Source organism: Ascaphus truei, chromosome 7, assembly GCF_040206685.1.
Source record: "Ascaphus truei isolate aAscTru1 chromosome 7, aAscTru1.hap1, whole genome shotgun sequence".
Lineage (NCBI taxonomy): Eukaryota > Metazoa > Chordata > Amphibia > Anura > Ascaphidae > Ascaphus > Ascaphus truei.
The window spans coordinates 63,678,872-63,703,320 of NC_134489.1; the positions used below are offsets into that span (position 1 = coordinate 63,678,872).

The 24,449-nt window shown below is 51.4% G+C and overlaps 1 protein-coding gene across 2 annotated transcripts in view; it reads right to left on the minus strand.

Moving 5' to 3' along the window:
• Positions 1-18,933, minus strand: part of PPP1R13L (protein phosphatase 1 regulatory subunit 13 like) — a 49,132-nt gene extending 30,199 nt beyond the window's left edge. Inside the window, exon 1 of one of the 2 annotated variants that reach the window (XM_075608779.1) lies at positions 18,564-18,933. Coding sequence is in view for 1 of the 2 variants with exons in the window: in XM_075608778.1 (XP_075464893.1) it covers positions 1,513-1,601 (89 nt within the window). In the remaining variant the exon portion in view is untranslated. Of the gene's footprint in view, positions 1-1,512; positions 1,651-18,563 lie in introns of those variants that run through there. The other variant, XM_075608778.1, reaches the window with a different exon arrangement.
• Between the last annotated feature and the right edge of the window lie 5,516 nt (positions 18,934-24,449).

A 24,449-nucleotide genomic window follows, 5' to 3' on the forward strand; every position in this document is an offset into this window, starting at 1 on the left:
AAAAAAAATGTAAAAAATCTCAAGCAGCCTAATATCACGTATCTTTCTTCATTAAATAAACCATTTCCCGGTGGAGGAATATATTATATAAAACATACACACTGCTTGACCCAATGTTCACATCGCGGGCCGATGGTACTTTCCCCGGTAGGGGGACAACCCTAGGTGTAGAACAGCTCGCAGAAGGAAGGTTCTCCACTGGGAAATAGTTTATTTAATTAGATATATATGTGAAAGGCGGGGTTGCAGACCTGTCTAAGACATGCAAATGAGCATACAGGAATATCTCCATTTGCTGTGGAGGGTTTTTGTCACTTTTTTTACCCACCTTAACTAACATACTAACATACATACTAACATACATACTAACATACTAACATACATACATACTAACATACATACATACTAACATACATACGAACATACATACTAACATACATATATACTAACATACATACATACTAACATACATACAGAGAAAGAAGAAAATATGGCAGCATACACTAAAAAAAAACCTAAGCCCAGCGTGACCGAAGCATCGGGCATGTGTGTGCTTTTTGGACCCAATAAAACACTTTTATGTGATTATCTCCTGTGCTGTACCGGTATATTGGATCTCTAGACACCCACACATACTGTATGTATATCTGTAATTATATAGCACCAGCCAGGTACATGGGGCCTTACAATATACGTGACATAATATTGTAACACATAATGGGAATAAGCGCTCCGACATAAAATGAACATTAGGAAAACGAGTCCCTGTCCCGAAGAGCTTACAATCTAAGTGGTAAGTGGGGAGAACTTACAGAGACAGTAGGAGGGTGTTCTGGTAAGTGCATTTACAAGCGGTTAAGGTCCATGCATATGAGATGTATAGTATCAGCCAGGGGAGCTACCATATGCGTTTTAAGAAAGGTCCTAAAGGTGCAGAGAGAGGGTGCCAGTTGGATATTGAGGGGAAGGACATTCCAGAGGTGTGGGGCAGTGAGTGAGAGGTTTTAGGTGGGAGATAGCTTTAGATACAAAAAAGGGTAGACAGAAGATATCCATGAGCAGGTGTATAGCCAGAAACTAGGGCTGAGAGATAAGGAGGGGCAGAAGAGTGTGTAGCCTTAAAAGAGAGGATGAGAATTTTGTAAGTAATACGGGAAGCCAGGAGAGGGATTTCCCCAGGAGAGACATGAAAGATTTAGGAGAGGATAAATTAATTCTAGCAGCAGCAGCGTTAAAGATAGATTGTAGAGGAGACAGGTTGAGGCAGGAAAGCTGTAGAGGAGAACGTTACAATAGCCAGGACAGGAGAGACTGAGGGCCTGCGTTAGAGTTTTAGCAGTAGAGCGACAGAGGGCGAATCTTGGCAATGTTACGGAAGAAAAAACGGCAGATATATACTGGGCTGTATGCACCAGCAGTGTTACATACACACACACAGCCATATAAACAGCGTCAGCACTATATATAGACAGACACACTGCCGTGTACACTGTGGGTAATATATATACGCACCATACTCTACTGCGCAGTCTCTTTCCCCCAGCTAAGGATCCTACACTGCCAAATCTTGTGAGTTTGTGCCTTTGCTGCATCTGTACCATTGCGACGTAGTATTGCACCGAGGATCCTAAAACATTGTGTGAGTGTTTGTTTGCAGAGCTGGTAATAATACTCATGGGGCGGAGCAGTGATTAACTAATTAGCATTCCTCATCCTCCCTGTCAGGCCTACACAGCTTCCTCTACTAATCAAGGAAACAAGGGAGAGAGACAGAGAAAGAAGACAAAGAGCGAGAGAGAGAGCGCGAGGGGGGGGGAAGCGAGAGAGAGAGAGCGCGAGGGGGGGAAGCGAGAGAGAGAGAGCGCGAGGGGGGGGAAGCGAGAGAGAGCGCGAGGGGGGGGAAGCGAGAGAGAGCGCGAGGGGGGGGAAGCGAGAGAGAGCGCGAGGGGGGGAAGCGAGAGCGCGAGGGGGGGGAAGCGAGAGAGAGCGCGAGGGGGGGAAGCGAGAGAGAGCGCGAGGGGGGGGAAGCGAGAGAGAGCGCGAGGGGGGGGAAGCGAGAGAGAGCGCGAGGGGGGGGAAGCGAGAGAGAGCGCGAGGGGGGGAAGCGAGAGAGAGCGAGAGAGAGCGCGAGGGGGGGGGAGCGAGAGAGAGCGCGAGGGGGGGGAGCGAGAGAGAGCGCGAGGGGGGGAAGCGAGAGAGAGCGCGAGGGGGGGAAGCGAGAGAGAGCGCGAGGGGAGGGAAGCGAGAGAGAGCGCGAGGGGGGGAAGCGAGAGAGAGCGCGAGGGGGGGAAGCGAGAGAGAGCGCGAGGGGGGGGAAGCGAGAGAGAGCGCGAGGGGGGGAAGCGAGAGAGAGCGCGAGGGGGGGGGAAGCGAGAGAGAGCGCGAGGGGGGGGAAGCGAGAGAGAGCGCGAGGGGGGGGAAGCGAGAGAGAGCGCGAGGGGGGGGGAGCGAGAGAGAGCGCGAGGGGGGGGAAGCGAGAGAGAGAGAGCGCGAGGGGGGGGAAGCGAGAGAGAGAGAGCGCGAGGGGGGGGAAGCGAGAGAGAGAGAGCGCGAGGGGGGGGGAAGCGAGAGAGAGAGAGCGCGAAGGGGTGGGAAGCGAGAGAGAGCGCGAGGGGGGGGGAAGAGAGAGAGAGAGCGAGGGGGGGGAAGAGAGAGAGAGAGAGCAAAGGGCGGGGGAAGAGAGAGAGCGCGAAGGGCGGGGGAAGAGAGAGAGAGCGCGAAGGGGGGGGAAGAGAAAGAGAGCGCGAAGGGGGGGGAAGCGAGAGAGAGCGCGAGGGGGGGGAAGCGAGAGAGAGCGCGAGGGGGGGGAAGCGAGAGAGAGCGAGAGAGAGCGCGAGGGGGGGGGAGCGAGAGAGAGCGCGAGGGGGGGGGAGCGAGAGAGAGCGCGAGGGGGGGGAAGCGAGAGAGAGCGCGAGGGGGGGAAGCGAGAGAGAGCGCGAGGGGGGGGAAGCGAGAGAGAGCGCGAGGGGGGGGAAGCGAGAGAGAGCGCGAGGGGGGGGAAGCGAGAGAGAGCGCGAGGGGGGGGAAGCGAGAGAGAGCGCGAGGGGGGGGAAGCGAGAGAGAGCGCGAGGGGGGGGAAGCGAGAGAGAGCGCGAGGGGGGGGGAAGCGAGAGAGAGCGCGAGGGGGGGGAAGCGAGAGAGAGCGCGAGGGGGGGGAAGCGAGAGAGAGCGCGAGGGGGGGGGAGCGAGAGAGAGCGCGAGGGGGGGGGAAGCGAGAGAGAGAGAGCGCGAGGGGGGGGAAGCGAGAGAGAGAGAGCGCGAGGGGGGGGAAGCGAGAGAGAGAGAGCGCGAGGGGGGGGAAGCGAGAGAGAGAGAGCGCGAAGGGGTGGGAAGCGAGAGAGAGCGCGAGGGGGGGGGAAGAGAGAGAGAGAGCGAGGGGGGGAAGAGAGAGAGAGAGAGCAAAGGGCGGGGGAAGAGAGAGAGCGCGAAGGGCGGGGGAAGAGAGAGAGAGCGCGAAGGGGGGGGAAGAGAAAGAGAGCGCGAAGGGGGGGGAAGAGAGAGAGAGCGCGAAAGGGGGGGAAGAGAGAGAGCGCGAAGGGGGGGAAGAGAGAGAGAGCGCGAGGGGGGAGAGAGAGAGCGCGAGGGGGGAGAGAGAGAGCGCGAGGGGGGTGAGAGAGAGCGCGAGGGGGGTGAGAGAGAGCGCGAGGGGGGAGAGAGAGAGCGCGAGGGGGGAGAGAGAGAGCGCGAGGGGGGAGAGAGAGAGAGCGCGAGGGGGGAGAGAGAGAGCGCGAGGGGGGAGAGAGAGAGCGCGAGGGGGGAGAGAGAGAGCGCGAGGGGGGAGAGAGAGCGCGAGGGGGGAGAGAGAGCGCGAGGGGGGAGAGAGAGAGCGCGAGGGGGGAGAGAGAGAGCGCGAGGGGGGAGAGAGAGAGCGCGAGGGGGGAGAGAGAGAGCGCGAGGGGGGGGAGAGAGCGCGAGGGGGGGGAGAGAGCGCGAGGGGGGGGAGAGAGCGCGAGGGGGGGGAGAGAGCGTGAGGGGAGGGGAGAGAGCGCGAGGGGGGGGGAGAGAGCGCGAAGGGGGGGAGAGAGCGCGAAGGGGGGGAGAGAGCGCGAGGGGGGGGGAGAGAGCGCGAGGGGGGGGAGAGAGCGCGAGGGGGGGGAGAGAGCGCGCGAGGGGGGGGAGAGAGAGCGCGAGGGGTGGGAGAGAGAGCGCGAGGGGGGGGAGAGCGCGAGGGGGGTGGGAGAGCGCGAGGGGGGTGGGAGAGCGCGAGGGGGTGGGAGAGCGCGAGGGGGGGGGAGAGCGCGAGGGGGGGAGAGCGCGAGGGGGAAGAGCGCGAGGGGGGGGAGAGAGCGCGAGGGGGGGGGAGAGAGCGCGAGGGGGGGGGGGAGAGAGCGCGAGGGGGGGAGAGAGCGCGAGGGGGGGGGAGAAAGAGCGCGAGGGGGGGGAGAGAGCGCGAGGGGGGGGAGAGAGCGCGAGGGGGGGGGAGAGAGCGCGAGGGGGGGGAGAGAGCGCGAGGGGGGGGGAGAGAGCGCGAGGGGGGGGGAGAGCGCGAGGGGGGGGGAGAGAGAGAGCGAGGGGGGGCAGAGAGAGAGCGCGAGAGGGGGGGAGAGAGAGCGCGAGAGGGGGGGGAGAGAGCGCGAGAGGGGGGGGAGAGAGAGCGCGAGAGGGGGGGGAGAGAGAGCGCGAGAGGGGGGGAGAGAGAGCGCGAGAGGGGGGGAGAGAGAGCGCGAGAGGGGGGGAGAGAGAGCGCGAGAGGGGGGGGAGAGAGAGCGCGAGAGGGGGGGGAGAGAGAGCGCGAGAGGGGGGGGAGAGAGAGCGCGAGAGGGGGGGAGAGAGAGCGTGAGAGAGAGAGAGCGAGAGCGCGAGAGAGAGAGAGCGAGAGCGCGAGAGGGGGGGAGAGAGCGCGAGAGCGAGAGAGAGAGAGAGAGAGAGAGAGAGAGAGAGAGAGAGAGAGAGAGAGAGAGAGAGAGAGAGAGAGAGAGGGGGGGGGAAAGAAAGAGAGGGGAAAAGAAAGAGAAAGAGAGGGGAAAAGAAAGAGAGAGAGAGAGAGGGAGAAGAAAGAGAGAGAGAGAGGGAGAAGAAAGAGAGGGGGAGAAGAAAGAGAGAGGGGGAGAATAAAGATAGAGGGGAGAAGAAAGAGAGAGGGGAGAAGAAAGAGAGAGGAGGAGAATAAAGATAGAGGGGAGAAGAAAGAGAGAGGGGAGGAAGAGAGAGGGGGACAGGATAAACAAAGACTGATATATACACAGGCTGTGTGTGTGTGTGGGGGGATCAGTACAGGAATAGAGGAGGCTGCAGGACAGGATGGAGGTGCAGTGACCAAGCTGTGCGCATGTGTGGGACAACATAGGATTAGTACATGGTGCTGCATCGCAGGAATAGCAGAAGGAGGTGTCCTTGTGACAAAAGTATAAATCAGGTGTGGTCAGAGCTGGGTTTTTACGTACACAGATAGTATTACATAACCACACAGCAGAGGGACAAGCCCTTTGACACAGTGCAGAAAAAGCGGCACTTGCCGGCCTGCACTGGAACTGCAGAGTTTTACCCTCTATCTCTGCCCCAGTCTCTCTGAAGTCAGTCAGTGCCTGGCGTGTGCGTGCACACGTGTAATATATGCGTGTAATATATCTATCTATATATATATATATATATATATATATATATATATATATATATTACACGTGCACCCATACGTGTATATGTGTATACATACACACATACAGTTGTGTGAAAAAGGAAGTACACCCTCTTTGAATTCTATGGTTTTACATATCAGGACATAATAACAATCATCTGTTCCTTAGCAGGTCTTAAAATTAAGTAAATACAACCTCAGATGAACAACAACACATAATATATTACACCGTGTCATGATTTATTTAACAAAAATAAAGCCAAAATGGAGAAGCCATGTGTGGAAAACTAAGTACACCTTATGATTCAATAGCTTGTAGAACCACCTTTAGCAGCAATAACTTGAAGTAAGCGTTTTCTGTATGATTTTATCAGTCTCTTACATCGTTGTGGAGGAATTTTAGCCCACTCTTCTTTACAACGTTGCTTCAGTTCATTGAGATTTGTGGGCGTTTGTTTATGCACAGCTCTCTTAAGGTCCAGTCACAGCATTTCAATCGGGTTGAGGTCTGGACTTTGACTGGGCCATTGCAACACCTTGATTCTTTTCTTTTTCAGCCATTCAGTTGTAGATTTGCTGGTGTGCTTGGGATTATTGTCCTGTTGCATGACCCAATTTCCGCCAAGCTTTAGCTGTTGGATAGATGGCCTCACATTTGACTCTACAATACTTTGGTATTCAGAGGCGTTCATGGTCAACTCAATGACGGCAAGGTTCCCAGGTCCTGTGGCTGCAAAACAAGCCCAAATCATCACCCCTCCACCACCGTGCTTGACAGTTGGTATGAGGTGTTTGTGCTGATATGCTGTGTTTGGTTTTTGCCAAACGTGGCGCTGTGCATTATGGCCAAACATCTCCACTTTGGTCTCTTCTGTCCAAAGGACATTGTTTCAGAAGTCTTGTGGTTTGTTCAGATGCAACTTTGCAAACCTAAGCCGTGCTGCCATGTTCTTTTTAGAGAGAAGAGGCTTTCTCCTGGCAACCCTTCCAAACAAACCATACTTGTTCAGTCTTTTTCTAATTGTACTGTCATGAACTTTAACATTTAACATGCTAACTGAGGCCTGTAGAGTCGGAGATGTAACACTTGGGTATTTTGCAATTTCTCTGAGCATTGCACGGTCTGACCTTGGGGTGAATTTGCTGGGACGTCCACTCCTGGGAAGATTGGCAACTGTCTTCAATGTTTTCTACTTTTGAATAATGTTTCTCACTGTAGAATGATGGACTTTAAACTGTTTGGAAATGGCCTTATAACCCTTTCTAGATTGATGGGCAGCAACAATTGTTTCTCTAAGATCATTGCTGATGTCTTTCCTCCTTGGCATTGTGTTAACACACACCTGAATGCTCCAGACCAGCAAACTGCTAAAACTTCGGCTTTTGTAGAGGTTGTCACACTTGCAATTAATAAAGGGCATTTGATTAGCAGCACCTGTCTGCTACTTAGCATCTTAATTCCTATGGAAGCAGTAATGGTGTACTTAGTTTTTCACACATAGCTTCTCCATTTTGGCTTTATTTTTGTTAAATAAATCATGACACGGTGTAATATGTTATGTGTTTTTGTTCATCTGAGGTTGTATTTACCTAATTTTAAGAACTGCTAAGGAACAGATGATTGTTATTATGTCCTGATATGTAAAACCATAGAATTCAAAGAGGGTGTACTTTCTTTTTCACACAACTGTATATATACACACACACACACACACACACACACACACACACACACACACACGTACTGTATAAACTGTAACATTATATAATATGGCAAAGAAATTCCCCCTAAAAGGAGAGGTTAATGGGTAACTAATCTAATAGACAGGCAGGGGGAGTTAAAGCGTGTAATTCAAGACATTAAAACAACACATGAAATATTTAGGTCAAGGAGGTGAAACTAATCCCATGTACTTTTTCCTGTTATGTCAGAAACCCAGATCATCTTCCTGCTATCTGCGTTCTGGGACAATGAGGGAAATCCACTTCCCTTAACCTCTGCTCCAATATATAGGACTAGTGCAGGGGTCAGCAACCTGCGACTCCCGAGCTGCATGCGGCTTTTACCGCACTTGCTTGCGGCTCTTTGCAGGTTGCCGACCCCCAGCTGCTGCCTCTCTCCCTCACTGTCCTGCCGGTGGCTGTGGGTGGGGCCCGGTCGTCGCTAGTCGGGCCTCTTGTTGCCGCCGCGCCCGACGTCTGCCCAGCTGCTTGCCTGCCTCTCTCCTGTACTGTCCCACGCCGGGCTCTGTGACATAGGTTGCGACACGCACTTCCGGCGTGGGACACAGTACAGGAGAGAGGCAGGGAGACGTCGGGCCCGGCGGCAACAAGAGGCCCGACCAGCGACGACCGGGCCCCACCCGCAGCCACCGGCAGGACAGTGAGGGAAAGGCCCAGTGTGTGTGTGTGTGTGTGTGTATTTGGGGGGGGGGGGGCGTGTAGGTGTTTTGGGGGGGTAGTGTATGTATTGTTTTTTGTAAATGACACTGTTTTGCACAGAACAATGAAAAACACTAAATAAAGGGACTTGTGAGATGCATTTTATTCCCCCACACATTTTGTCTTATGTTAATGCTTATACAGTATATACCTATTAGTGTGTGTACTGTATATGTATGTGTTTGTGGGGGTGTAATATTCATGCATGTGTTGCAGCTCTCGGAATATTTTGGAATTTCTTTTTTTTAATAAAATGGCTCTTTTTCCTTGAGACCCCTGGACTAGTGCTATATATACATATACAGAGCACCGTACATACTGCCAGCGTTACATACATACATACATAGCCGTACACACTGCCAGTACTACATACAGGCATACCCCGGTTTAAGGACACTCACTTTAAGTACACTCGCGAGTAAGTACATAGCGCCCAATAGGCAAACAGCAGCTCGCGCATGCGCCTGCGCCTGTCAGCACGTCCTGAACAGCAATACCGGCTCCCTACCTGTACCGAAGCTGTGCGCAAGCGGGGAGATATAGAGCCTGTTACACATGTGTTATTTACATAAGTTATGCACGTGTATGACATTTGCAGTACAGCACATGCATCGATAAGTGGAAAAAATGTAGTGCTTCACTTTAAGTACATTTTCGCTTTACATACATGCTCTGGACCCATTGCGTACGTTAATGCGGGGTATGCCTGTATACATATTTTCATTTGAGATTATATATAAAACGAAAATATCAATTGTGAGCACATTCACATGTTTTAGACAGGTCTGCAACCCTGCCTTTCACCATTATCACCTAGCATAAAGTGCTTCAACTGCAGCAAGGGATTCTGGTAAATGACATGTAAATGAGAACACAGTGTCACCTTTTGCTTCAAATCTATTTTGACATGGACCCTTATAAGCTTATGCTCGCTGCATTAGGCCTCGTCCAGCGTGGAAACAGGCACGCTGGCGCTCCAGCGCTGCTCCCTGCTCGGCCGGGCGATTCCTGGCCGGCTAGTGTGCGCACGTCTGTGGGCGTGTCCACGACGTCACGGAGCTGGTTCACGCTCATTGGGCGAACCGCTCACGTGACGCGCTTGCGATCAGCAAAATCTATTTTGCTTGCTCAGCAAGCGGCTGAGCGCCCGAGCAAGCGCGCCCGCCCGCTCACGCAGGCCACGTGCATTGTCGCAACGTGTCCAGCGTGAGCGCGTGCGCTCAGCACCACCCTGGACGAGGCCTTACACAGCTATTCAGCACAGCCTGGGTTAAAAATCAAAGCCGATAAACCTACCCAAAGACAGGCGTTTCGACCTTTTGGGTCTGGTCAGTGTGAGGCCGGTTATACTGGCCCAGCAATATGAAGCTGGTATAGGTTTCCACCACATATTAGATAAGTTATGGAGGGTGAAAAAAGTGACAAAAAACCCTCCACCAAATGAAATTATCACTTGTGAGCACACGTATACCGTATTTCCTCGATTCTAAGACGCACCTTTTTCCCCATGTCTGAAATTGAGATGCGTCTTAGGCTGCGGCCCGCTAACGCTGACCGCACTCATGCTTGAGAGCGGTGACATCACCAGCTCTCCAAGCATGAGCGCCGGGTGTCCTGGCTATTTCGGAAGCGCGCGCGGGGGGACGTTGCGGGCAAGTTTAGTTTTATAGTTTACCCAAGCGCCAAGCGTGGGTGAGCGTGAGTGCCCACGCACAAGCGCGCACACCGCGTGACCGGGGACTTACATATATAGATATATATGTAAGTAAAAGCGGCAAGCACCGCCCGCTCAGCACTAGCGGGGTCAAGCCATAGAAATCAATGTTTAAAAAAAAAAACCACAGTCTGCAAGGGGCGCTGCTGGAAAAAAAATTCGGCACATTTCATGTAATGGTTTTTTTTTCTTAAAAAATGTTATTAAATCAAGGGTGCGTCTTAGAATCGAGATATATATATATATCATATAAAAATATTACTTGTGAGCACATTCACATGTCTTAGGTCGCGTCCATGTTTAGTGCTTGCGGGCTGAGGCGCACTTCCGCTCGGCACTGAGCCCTTACAGCCGCAATGAGAGCGGCTTTAGTAGGGGCTCGCCTACGCTTCCGCAAGCGCGTGGAAGCGTAGGTCTTGGGAAAATTTTAAATCTTCGCGCTTGCCGGAGCGCAGGGCCGGTCTCGTGAGCGGTTCGCCCAATGAGGGCGAACCAGCTCCGTGACGTCACTGGCCCGCCCGCCGACACCCCCCCGACACGCCCACGGACGGCGCGCTGTCTAAGGCCAGGGAAAGCACCCGCTTTCCCTCAGCCTCAGCAAGAAACATGGACGAAGCCTTAGACAGGTCTGCAACCCTGCCTTTTGTCATTATCACCTAGCATACAGTGCTTCCACTGCAGCGAGGGATTCTGGGAAATGACATGCAAATGAGCGCACACACACACACACACACACACATATATCCGTACATCCTGCCAGTGCTACATACACACATAGAGTGCACCGTACACACTGCCAGCGCTACGTATATATGCGCGCGCGCGCACACACACACACACACACACACACACACACAATGCTGTATGCTAGCACAGTGTGTGTGTGTGTGTACGTGCAGCTGGTAGCAATACTCAAGTCGCAGAGCGGTGGTGAGTAACGTTAATTAGCCGTCCTCAAAAGCCCTGTCGGGTCTACACAATATCCTCTTATAATCGCAAGCAAGGGAACAAGGGAGACAACGAAGGGGAGAGGGAGAAAAACTCAGGAGAGAAAGAGGGGGCCAGACAATAAACAAAGATGGATTGATACGCCGATAGGTGTGTGTGTGTGTGTGTGTTTTACTATAGGATTTGAGAGTGCACCCTATTGGCTTCAAGTGTGTGTGTGTGGTCAATACTGGAATAGCCGAGGGCAGGGCAGGGCAGGATGGAGGTGCAGTGACAGAGCTGTACGTGTGTCGAGGGCAGTATTGGAACAGTACATGTTGCTTGCAGCTGAGGAATAGAAGAACGATGTGTCCTTGTGCCATAAATCAGGTGTGGCCACGCTGGGTTTTCATACACACAGAAACTATTACATAACCACACAGCAGAGGGACAAGAGCGCAGAAAGTGTGGCACTAGGCCGACCTGCACTGGAACTGCAGAGTTTAACCTCTCTTTCTATCTCTGAATCTCGCTCCCTGAGACTGCCCGCGTCAGGCTGCAGTCAGTCCCTGTCAGGCCCCGTTCACACAGCGCACTTCGCGACGCTGCGTCCGCTCCTCCATCTGCTGGGTGATGTGTGATCATCTCCAGCAGACTGAATGATTCCCGGGCGGGAGCGGGGGAGCAGGCGGGCGGGAAGAAAGATCCAGCTGTTCTTATAAAGTTGAAAACCACCAGATCGTAATTACATGGGTTTGCCAATTACTCAGAACAGTCTATATTTCACTTGCAGACACCTCCCCCGGTCCCCCGTCCCCCATCTCCATAGAAGGGCCGAGTCTCAATTTCAGCAGCCACTCAATGTAAACGTCTGGACATTGATTGGCTGCTGAAATTGACATCACGCTGCTGCAGCCGGAGATCACAGATTGAAAAGACTCCCGCGACTGCAGCAGCGTCGACGCTGTACTTTGCAGCCAATGGTAGTTTCAATACTGAACACTACCATTGGCCGCCAGGAATCAGTGACGTAAGCGCGTGCACATCGTGTAGTGCACTGTGTGAGCGGGGCCTCATCAGTCTGTGTCTGACCCCCGCCACTGTCAGTCTGTCCCTGGCTGCTGCCCACAGGGTTGCCACCACTCCGGGTTTCACCCGGAGACTACTGGTTTGGCCATGTATATTCAGACTACGGGTTTACCTAGTAAACCTCTGAGTGGCGGCGGGCAGCAGCGTCCCCCGGCATCTCCCCCTGCAACTACTGCCAATATAGCTGCGCGGCGTCAAATGGCCAAGCCAAAAGCTAGACACTGACTGTGGCGCCAGGCGCAGACTGACTGATAGAAGCTAGACACTGACTGAGTGGCCAGGCGCAGACTGACTGATAGAAGCTAGACGCTGACTGTGGCCAGGCGCAGACTGACTGATAGAAGCTAGACACTGACTGTGGCCAGGCGCAGACTGACTGATAGAAGCTAGACACTGACTGTGGCCAGGCGCAGACTGACTGATAGAAGCTAGACACTGACAGTGGCCAGGCGCAGACTGACTGATAGAAGCTAGACACTGACTGTGGCCAGGCGCAGACGGACTGATAGAAGCTAGACACTGACTGTGGCCAGGCGCAGACTGACTGATAGAAGCTAGACACTGACAGTGGCCAGGCGCAGACTGACTGATAGAAGCTAGACACGGACTGAGTGGCCAGGCGCAGACTGACTGATAGAAGCTAGACACTGACTGTGGCCAGGCGCAGACTGACTGATAGAAGCTAGACACTGACTGTGGCCAGGCGCAGACTGACTGATAGAAGCTAGACACTGACAGTGGCCAGGCGCAGACTGACTGATAGAAGCTAGACGCTGACTGTGGCCAGGCGCAGACTGACTGATAGAAGCTAGACACTGACAGTGGCCAGGCGCAGACTGACTGATAGAAGCTAGACACGGACTGAGTGGCCAGGCGCAGACTGACTGATAGAAGCTAGACACTGACTGAGTGGCCAGGCGCAGACTGACTGATAGAAGCTAGACACTGACTGTGGCGCCAGGCGCAGACTGACTGATAGAAGCTAGACACTGACTGTGGCCAGGCGCAGACTGACTGATAGAAGCTAGACACTGACTGTGGCCAGGCGCAGACTGACTGATAGAAGCTAGACACTGACTGTGGCCAGGCGCAGACTGACTGATAGAAGCTAGACACTGACTGTGGCGCCAGGCGCAGACTGACTGATAGAAGCTAGACACTGACTGTGGCCAGGCGCAGACTGACTGATAGAAGCTAGACACTGACTGTGGCCAGGCGCAGACTGACTGATAGAAGCTAGACACTGACTGTGGCCAGGCGCAGACTGACTGATAGAAGCTAGACACTGACAGTGGCCAGGCGCAGACTGACTGATAGAAGCTAGACGCTGACTGTGGCCAGGCGCAGACTGACTGATAGAAGCTAGACACTAACTGTGGCCAGGCGCAGACTGACTGATAGAAGCTAGACACTGACAGTGGCCAGGCGCAGACTGACTGATAGAAGCTAGACGCTGACTGTGGCCAGGCGCAGACTGACTGATAGAAGCTAGACACTAACTGTGGCCAGGCGCAGACTGACTGATAGAAGCTAGACACTGACAGTGGCCAGGCGCAGACTGACTGATAGAAGCTAGACACTGACTGAGTGGCCAGGCGCAGACTGACTGATAGAAGCTAGACACTGACTGAGTGGCCAGGCGCAGACTGACTGATAGAAGCTAGACACTGACAGTGGCCAGGCGCAGACTGACTGATAGAAGCTAGACACTGACAGTGGCCAGGCGCAGACTGACTGATAGAAGCTAGACACTGACAGTGGCCAGGCGCAGACTGACTGATAGAAGCTAGACACTGACTGAGTGGCCAGGCGCAGACTGACTGATAGAAGCTAGACACTGACAGTGGCCAGGCGCAGACTGACTGATAGAAGCTAGACACTGACTGTGGCCAGGCGCAGACTGACTGATAGAAGCTAGACACTGACAGTGGCCAGGCGCAGACTGACTGATAGAAGCTAGACACTGACTGTGGCCAGGCGCAGACTGACTGATAGAAGCTAGACACTGACTGAGTGGCCAGGCGCAGACTGACTGATAGAAGCTAGACACTGACAGTGGCCAGGCGCAGACTGACTGACAGAAGCTAGACACTGACAGTGGCCAGGCGCAGACTGACTGATAGAAGCTAGACGCTGACTGAGTGGCCAGGCGCAGACTGACTGATAGAAGCTAGACACTGACTGTGGCCAGGCGCAGACTGACTGATAGAAGCTAGACGCTGACTGAGTGGCCAGGCGCAGACTGACTGATAGAAGCTAGACACTGACAGTGGCCAGGCGCAGACTGACTGATAGAAGCTAGACACTGACAGTGGCCAGGCGCAGACTGACTGATAGAAGCTAGACACTGACTGGCCAGGCGCAGACTGACTGATAGAAGCTAGACGCTGACTGAGTGGCCAGGCGCAGACTGACTGATAGAAGCTAGACGCTGACTGTGGCCAGGCGCAGACTGACTGATAGAAGCTAGACACTGACTGTGGCCAGGCGCAGACTGACTGATAGAAGCTAGACACTGACTGTGGCCAGGCGCAGACTGACTGATAGAAGCTAGACGCTGACTGAGTGGCCAGGCGCAGACTGACTGATAGAAGCTAGACACTGACAGTGGCCAGGCGCAGACTGACTGATAGAAGCTAGACGCTGACTGTGGCCAGGCGCAGACTGACTGATAGAAGCTAGACGCTGACTGTGGCCAGGCGCAGACTGACTGATAGAAGCTAGACGCTGACTGTGGCCAGGCGCAGACTGACTGACAGAAGTTAGACGCTGACAGTGGCCAGGCACAGACTGACTGATAGAAGCTAGACGCTGACCGAGTGGCCAGGCGCAGACTGACTGATAGAAGCTAGACACGGACTGTGGCCAGGCGCAGACTGACTGATAGAAGCTAGACGCTGACTGAGTGGCCAGGCGCAGACTGACTGATAGAAGCTAGACACTGACTGAGCGGCCAGGCGCAGACTGACTGATAGAAGCTAGACGCTGACTGAGTGGCCAGGCGCAGACTGACTGATAGAAGCTAGACGCTGACTGTGGCCAGGCGCAGACTGACTGATAGAAGCTAGACACTGACAGTGGCCAGGCGCAGACTGACTGATAGAAGCTAGACACTAACTGTGGCCAGGCGCAGACTGACTGATAGAAGCTAGACGCTGACTGAGTGGCCAGGCGCAGACTGACTGATAGAAGCTAGACACTGACTGTGGCCAGGCGCAGACTGACTGATAGAAGCTAGACGCTGACTGAGTGGCCAGGCGCAGACTGACTGATAGAAGCTAGACACTGACTGTGGCCAGGCGCAGACTGACTGATAGAAGCTAGACGCTGACTGAGTGGCCAGGCGCAGACTGACTGATAGAAGCTAGACACTGACTGTGGCCAGGCGCAGACTGACTGATAGAAGCTAGACGCTGACTGAGTGGCCAGGCGCAGACTGACTGATAGAAGCTAGACACTGACTGTGGCCAGGCGCAGACTGACTGATAGAAGCTAGACACTGACTGATAGAAGCTAGACACTGACTGTGGCCAGGCGCAGACTGACTGATAGAAGCTAGACACTGACTGTGGCCAGGCGCAGACTGACTGATAGAAGCTAGACGCTGACTGAGTGGCCAGGCGCAGACTGACTGATAGAAGCTAGACACTGACTGAGTGGCCAGGCGCAGACTGACTGATAGAAGCTAGACACTGACTGTGGCCAGGCGCAGACTGACTGATAGAAGCTAGACGCTGACTGAGTGGCCAGGCACAGACTGACTGATAGAAGCTAGACACTGACTGTGGCCAGGCGCAGACTGACTGATAGAAGCTAGACACTGACAGTGGCCAGGCGCAGACTGACTGATAGAAGCTAGACACTGACTGATAGAAGCTAGACGCTGACTGTGGCCAGGCGCAGACTGACTGATAGAAGCTAGACGCTGACTGAGTGGCCAGGCGCAGAATGACTGATAGAAGCTAGACGCTGACTGAGTGGCCAGGCGCAGACTGACTGATAGAAGCTAGACACTGACTATGGCCAGGCGCAGACTGACTGATAGAAGCTAGACACTGACTATCAGTCAGTCTGCGCCTGGCCACTCAGTCAGCGTCTAGCTTCTATCAGTCAGTCTGTCTGTGACTTCTCTTATTAGTCAGGTCTGTGAATGTGTATCTTATTGCTGTAAGAAGCAGAGTAACAGGTTGACCAGTGACTGATACGCTGGGGAAAATTCACAACATGTTTATTTCCAGAATCACACAGCGTCACTCCACTAACCCCTCCCCTCCCAGACTTCTGCAGAGCGTTGCTCCATTAACACCCCAACCCCTTCCAGAGACATGCAGAACCACACTTCATTAAAACAGTACCCTGCTAAACACCTGCAGAGCATCGCTCCATTAACCTCTCCTCTGCCGAACACCTATAGTGTTGCTCTTTTAACCCGCAGCCAGAGACCTGCAGAGCATCCCTCTATTAATCCCTTTACTAACAAAAACATGCAGTCACTTCATTAACCCCTCCCGTCAGAGGCCTGCAAAGCATCGCACGATTAACTCCTCCCTTGCCAGAGACCTGCAGGGGTGATCTTAACCCCTTCCCTGCCAATCAGCAGCACGTTGCTCCATTAACCTCTCTCCTGCCAAATACCTGCAGAGCATTGCTCCACTAACTCTTCCCCTGCAGAGTGCTGTTCCATTAGTCCATTTACTGTCAGAGACCTGCAGAGCGTCGCTCCATTAATACCAACCACTGCCACAGACATGCAAAGTGTTGCTCCAGTCACCCCTCCCATGCCAGACACTTGCAAAGCATCCCTCTATGAACCTCTCTCCTGCAAGACACCTGCAGAGGGGTGCTCCATTAACCCTTCCCCAGCCAGACACCTGCAGAGGGGTGCTCCATTAACCCTTCCCCAGCCAGACACATGCAGAGGGGTGCTCCATTAACCCTTCCCCAGCCAGACACCTGCAGAGGGGTGCTCCATTAACCCTTCCCCAGCCAAATACCTGCAGCGGGGTGCTCCATTAACCCTTCCCCAGCCAGACACCTGCAGAGGGGTGCTCCATTAACCCTTCCCCAGCCAGATACCTGCAGAGGGGTGCTCCATTAACCCTTCCCCAGCCAGACACCTGCAGAGGGGTGCTCCATTAACCCTTCCTCAGCCAGACACCTGCAGAGGGGTGCTCCATTAACCCTTCCCCAGCCAGACACCTGCAGAGGGGTGCTCCATTAACCCTTCCGCAGCCAGACACCTGCAGAGGGGTGCTCCATTAACCCTTCCCCAGCCAGACACATGCAGAGGGGTGCTCCATTAACCCTTCCCCAGCCAGATACCTGCAGAGGGGTGCTCCATTAACCCTTCCCCAGCCAGACACCTGCAGAGGGGTGCTCCATTAACCCTTCCCCAGCCAGACCCCTGCAGAGGGGTGCTCCATTAACCCTTCCCCAGCCAGACCCCTGCAGAGGGGTGCTCCATTAACCCTTCCCCAACCAGACCCCTGCAGAGGGGTGCTCCATTAACCCTTCCCCAGCCAGACACCTGCAGAGGGGTGCTCCATTAACCCATCCCCAGCCAGATACATGCAGAGGGGTGCTCCATTAACCCTTCCCCAGCCAGACACCTGCAGCGGGGTGCTCCATTAACCCTTCCCCAGCCAGACACCTGCAGAGGGGTGTTCCATTAACCCTTCCCCAGCCAGAAACCTGCAGAGGGGTGCTCCATTAACCCTTCCCCAGCCAGACACCTGCAGAGGGGGGCTCCATTAACCCTTCCCCAGCCAGACACCTGCAGAGGGGTGCTCCATTAACCCTTCCGCAGCCAGATACCTGCAGAGGGGTGCTCCATTAACCCTTCCCCAGCCAGACACATGCAGAGGGGTGCTCCATTAACCCTTCCCCAGCCAGACACCTGCAGAGGGGTGCTCCATTTACCCTTCCCCAGCCAGACACCTGCAGAGGGGTGCTCCATTAACCCTTCCCCAGCCAGACACCTGCAGAGGGGTGCTCCATTAACCCTTCCCCAGCCAGACACCTGCAGAGGGGTGCTCCATTAACCCTTCCCCAGCCAGACCCCTGCAGAGGGGTGCTCCATTTACCCTTCCCCTGCCAGACACCTGCAGAGGGGTGCTCCATTAACCCTTCCCCAGCCAGACCCCTGCAGAGGGGTGCTCCATTAACCCTTCCCCAGCCAGACCCCTGCAGAGGGGTGCTCCATTAACCCTTCCCCAGCCAGATACCTGCAGAGGGGTGCTCCATTAACCCTTCCCCAGCCAGACACCTGCAGAGGGGTGCTCCATTAACCCTTCCCCAGCCAGACACCTGCAGAGGGGTGCTCCATTAACCCTTCCCCAGCCAGACCCCTGCAGAGGGGTGCTCCATTAACCCTTCCCCAACCAGACCTCTGCAGAGGGGTGCTCCATTAACCCTTCCCCAGCCAGACACCTGCAGAGGGGTGCTCCATTAACCCATCCCCAGCCAGATACATGCAGAGGGGTGCTCCATTAACCCTTCCCCAGCCAGACAACTGCAGCGGGGTGCTCCATTAACCCTTCCCCAGCCAGACACCTGCAGAGGGGTGTTCCATTAACCCTTCCCCAGCCAGACACCTGCAGAGGGGTGCTCCATTAACCCTTCCCCAGCCAGATACCTGCAGAGTTGTCCATGAATCGCTTTGCTACCAGAGACCTGCACAGCGACACTCTTAACCCCTCTTGTGCTAGAGACCTGTAAACATCGCTACATCAGGACCCCCCGTCAGAGACTCTGCAGAGCGTCGCTCCATTAACCCCGACCCTGCCGAACATCGCTCCGCTCTCAGGACTCTCTCACCTTACAGTGTCAGCGCTTTCTCACAGCCTATCTCCATTCGCTGGGCGTCTCACTTTCTCTCCTCCGCTGTCTCTCACTTTCCCCTTCCTACTCTCACTCGTTCTCTATGTCTATCTCTATGTCTATCTCCTTGCTTTTCTATCCCTCCTTTCTCCTTCTTACTTTCTCTCTGTCCCTTTCCCTATTTCACACTTTTCAATGTCTTTTCTCTCTCCTCGTTCTTACTTTTCTCTTTCTCTCCTTTTTTCCCTCCTCCCTGTCTCACTCCTCCCCTTTCCAGCTCATTCCTTCTTTCTCTCCCATTCCTTCTTTCTCTCCCCAACTACTCCCTCTCTCTCTTGTTCTTTCTTTCTTTCCTACTTCCTCCCCCTCCCCTCGCATTCCTTTGCAGACACACACCAGGTATGACAGCGTATGCACACACACACAGGTGGGGCAGACGCAAAGCCTCCTGGGACCTGTAGTCCCAACACCCACTCCTTCCACACCATTCACTCACTGCCAGTCTCATGGGAACTACAACTCTCGGCATGCATTGCTCATTCCAGGAAACTACATCTCCCGTCATGCTCTATGTCCCAGGAACATGCTGGCACCAGGCTGAGGAATTTCACACCCTGTCTGAGGATCTGTATGCTGCTAGAACAGGATCTATATACTTAAGGCTGCGCTTATAGTGCCAGCGATGCCGCGTCAAAACAAATGCATAGCCGCCGTCGCGTGCGCTTTTAGTAAGCGTGACGTGACGGCTTGGTCGCAATCGCTGGAAGTCATCTCAATTTGATTTTTCCAGCGACCGTAGCCTGACGTCGCGTCGCCGGAACTATAAGCGTAGCCTTAGGTTGCGTTTATAGTGCCAGCGACGTCGCTTCAAAACAAATGTATTGAAGCCGTCGCGTGCGCTTATAGTGGGAGCAACGCGACGGAGCAACGAATTGGTCGCGATCTCTAGAAATCACTTCAATTTGATTTTTTTCCAGCGACCGCAGTGTGACGTCGCCGGCACTATAAGCACAGCCTTAGTATGCATGGTCTACTGCAGGGGTGCTTCACCTTGTTTTCAGGCGTGCAAATAAACGTGCGCAAATTTTGTGCCGGACCACTGTCTTACTGCCCCCTAAATCCAGTTTAAATGAATAGCAAAACCTAACATCATAAATAAACACGGATAATAACTTTTAAATATTACAAACATTTTTTTTTTATTGAGAAGAAAAAAAATTTGAAATCCTAATTTAAAGAAAAAAGAAGAATCTGAATGTAAAAAGTCTCAATGTGATTTATAAACTTGCATTTCAGTTACCAGTCTCTCAAAGTTAGGATTGATTTCCACGGTTGATAACAGGAGCAGACGGCGCCCGCGTAAGCGCCTGCCACTACAGATCTGTACTTAGTTTTAACAAAGTTCATTGCCGAAAATGTCTGCTCCCAAAACAAATATGGGGAATAACTTACATTGCATCCTAATTTATTCATTTACATTTATTTGATTTATGTTTTTATTGCTAAGTTATTAAGTTGTGTTTGTAATATTCATATGTTTCCCCTGTCATGTATTTTAATTTTAAGGATTTAGTATTGTTCCTTTCCTTAATCAGTCTTTTAGTCAATTTTTCATTTTTGTTCCTTTATTAGGTAACCATTCGAAATAACTGGTAGGCAACCCCTGGTCTACTACATATAATCTTATTGTGCATGATCTACATTTTGATAATACACCATCTATATACTGATCGTTCAGCAGAAGCTATATACTTATTTGGTGCAGAATCTATATGCTGATAGCACAGCAAATAATGCATACTCTATATAATGATTGTACGGCATCTATATAATACTGATAGTACAGGATCTATTTACTGTTAGCACAGCATATACTGCATGATCTATATACTGATAGTACAGCATATTGTGCAGGATATATATATACATACATACATACATACACACATACATACATACATACATACATACACACATACATACATACATACATACATACACACACATACATACATACATACATACATACATACATACATACATACATACATACACACATACTGCAGTGGCCTGGAGGAGGGAGGGTGAGTTGGTACACCGAGAAGGAGAGCAGAGCCCAGGGAGGGTGACAGGCAGGTCCAGGGCGGGCGAGACTCTACAACCACAACCAAATTATATAGCCAGCAGGTAGTCACTGGGAAGACTGTGGAGCACAGGATTCCTGGCATATAATAACTATATATAGATATACTGTATATAGATATACATGTCTGTGGGGCATGTCACAGGAAGAGGGAGGTGATGATATCAGTAATATAATCATTATTATTTAGGTTCAGCCTGTGTGTCACTGGTCTGTACAGCTCAATATTCCTTTAATGTTTTCTCACTCGAAGACCTGTGATGTTTATTAATTGTGTTTCTTCTGTTGCAGATACCAATATAAACATAATTATTATGAGCGTCCCTTACATGCCAGCACCACTCCTGCGGCCCCTTCATGTTTAATGTTGATGATTATATTATACTATGTATACTATGTCCTGTCCCAATCTGTATTGTGACAAATCAGGCGTTATCATCATCGTTGTTCTTATTATTCTAAATGTGGGCCCGAGTCTGTCCTGTTCTTTTCCTAATGTTTAAAGCAGAAATACTTTTTTTTAAAATTATTTGTATAGGTAAAGCGTGTGACTGTATAATTCTACATTCCTACCTCAGCTGGCAATCGTTTGGTGCTCCTGTTGTAAATCTGTAAAAATCCTGATTGTGGGCCTAACATAATGACCACCTTTCCGTTTCAATCAATCCTTCAGTCAGTGTAACACAGCAGCTACAATGTAGCCTTATATTACTAAGGTAACATTAGCTATTGTTACAACTCAACCTGCTGGTAACATTGGCAACAAATGATCACAAACAGGAAAATGTTGCAAAGATATTGCACTGATTAGGAGGTGGGCCAAAACCTGCTATAGAAATCAAAGGATGCTTTAAAACTCATTAAAAATGGCATTAAGAGTTGAATAAAAACAACAACAAAAACAGTCACTATTATCTAATACTACAGCACCCATATAAGATTCCACCTGTTTTGCTGCTTTAATATTGTATCCTTCATATCTCCTCTCTGTTAATAACACATGGTTCTGAAGATAAGCTTTATTACTTGTAATAGTAAGTACACCAAATATTAAAGTGTGTGTGTATTTTATATATGTTGTTTTGCACTTTCTTGCTAACACAGTCTCACAATTGTCATCATTATTTATCATGTCTTCTCAGAAAATTTGGAGTTCTAATCGGCTTCGTCAGGTACCCTCTACATCCTGGACTGCCTGGTTGCTTCTTATACCTGATCGCAATCAGTTAGTTGGCTCAGCAATTAACCCATACTGGTTCTGATACGTCTTGAATATTGGTATTTCAGTACATAAACCTACATACATAGGATTAGCTAGTCTAGCAGAGGATGTATAATTAATAATAATAATAATAATAATAGTTCTTGTATAGCGCTGCTAGTTTTACATAGCGCTTTACAGAGACATTTTGCAGACAGTTCCTGCCCCGTGGAGCTTACAATCTATGTTTTTTGGTGCCTCTGGCACAGGGAGAATAAAGTGACTTGCACAAGGTGCCGACACCGGGAATTGCGTCACTCCTTCTCCCTTATATAAATAAACCTTCATGTATCTCAATAATAACATTTATGTTGCATCTGAAAGTTGTTTGTAGTAACTTCATTGCTATATATAGATGATTGATGACATGGGAGAGAGTTTTGGAATGAAGAGAGATGTGCGGAGGCGAGATAGGAGGAGGTTTGGTAGAGGGAGAGGTGGGGGTGTTGGAGAGGATGGGATTGGAAGAGTGAGATGGGAGAGGATGAGAGCTGGGGGTGTGAGAGATAGAGGGGAGGTCTCGCAAGGCAGCCGACACTCAGGGTTGCCACCTCTCCAGTTTGACACAGAGACTCCGGGTTTCGAGCACTTACCTCCGGGCTACCGGTTGCCGTCAGAATCTCCGGGTGGCGGCGGCGGGGTGCGACAGCGTCTTTGGCATTCTCTGGCATCCTGCTGCAATTTCCCCCTCCAACTGCAATGAAAATGGCTGGGCGGCGTCAAATGATACCGTGTTGCCATGGTAACCGGACGATACGCGGCTTCCCGTTTCCATGGCAACACGGGGTGGCGTCATGACATCCCGTAGCGGCCGGTTACCATGGCAACGCCGCACAGCCATCTTCACTGCAGTTGCACGGGGAAATTGCAGCAGGATGCCGGGAGACGCCGCCGCACCACCACCCCACACAAGTAAGGGATTCCCCCCCCCCTCCGGGTTTGCCTTCAGTAGAAGGTGGCAACCCTGCCGACACTGGGGGGAGGGCCCCCATTGGAAACTAGTTCTGGGCCTTGGGCAAGCTGTCTATGACCCTGCTAGTAAGGGTTAATTGCTTAACTAATTAACTGATTGCGATCAGGTATAAGAAGCAACCATGTATTGTAAAAGATAGACTATGCAGGTAGTGCAATATTGTAATAGCAAATAGTTTAAATGTTTATCAATTCAGAGTTGATCAATGCCACTGCTCACATGGCCCAAAGTGAATGTAGACCTATAAAGGTATCTTTGGGAGAATATTCCTCTCCTCTCCTATTCACTGCCAACTCCAGAACTCGTGCTTTTATACAGGGGACATCTATCCATGACTTGGAACCAGGCTGGGACCCCTTGTTAGGATGCAGCGTCTTCCCCTCATATTCAATTATCATGCACAGAGAAAATTGATATAAAAAACGATGTATACACATAAAACACAGTACAGCACTTTGTACTTACATATATAAAATAACATCGGTGGCCTGTATTGGAGTGGGTCCACAGCTTGGACACACTCCAATGCAGGCTGCGGATGCTATTTTATATATTATAATATATATATATATATATATGTATTTTTTTTTTTTTATAAATGGGTGTCAAACCATATGCCCAGATATTTAAAACTAGTGACAGGGGCTAAGATGGTATTAGAGTTGGGTCTGTTCTTTAACATAAAATAGAGGGTGGGAATCTCTGCACCCATCCACAATGAGATTCAATAGCTTTTTTTCTCAAATACCATTGGGCTTTTTTCTCCAAAGTTGTGTCAAATTCACCATACACTTTAAATAAACCAGCAAAGTAATATAAGATAATACTGACTGCAATGTTTTTCTCCCTCTCCCTGATCCTCTCTCTCATCATCATCCCTCCTCAGCTCTCCCCCTCATCATCATCTGACCCCTCAGTCTCCCTCATCATCATTAGATTTGAGTCTCCTTTTTTTAAACACTTAACATGCTTTTTTAGAACTAAATGTACAAACTCCACCCATTCAGAATGTGAGTAACACCGACGGACTTGACAGTACAATGGACTCAATTCGAAAACATGAATGTGTATTGTCTATCGCAGGGGTGGGTAACTCCAGTCACCAAGGGCCACCAACAGGTCACAGATCCTTAATCAACGACTGAGGCACTGATTGAGCCACCTGTGCTGAAGCAGGGATTTCCTGAAAACCTGACTAGAATTGTCCACCCTTGGTCTATTATTTCATGTCCCTGTACAAATGATGTGTGATTTCTAAAATAAAAGACAGTTTAAAAAAAAAAATATGACAAGTTGTTGGCTTGGTTTGTGCTATGTGCAGTTCACCAATTGTATCAGTATTTGCTTTCTTCTACAATCAATACCCACAAACCCATACAGACCCCCCTCATACAGACTCCCCTCATACCCACACAGACCCCCTCATACAGACCCCCCTCATACCCACACAGACCCCCCGCTCATACCCACACAGACCCCCCCTCATATAGACTCCCCCTCATACCC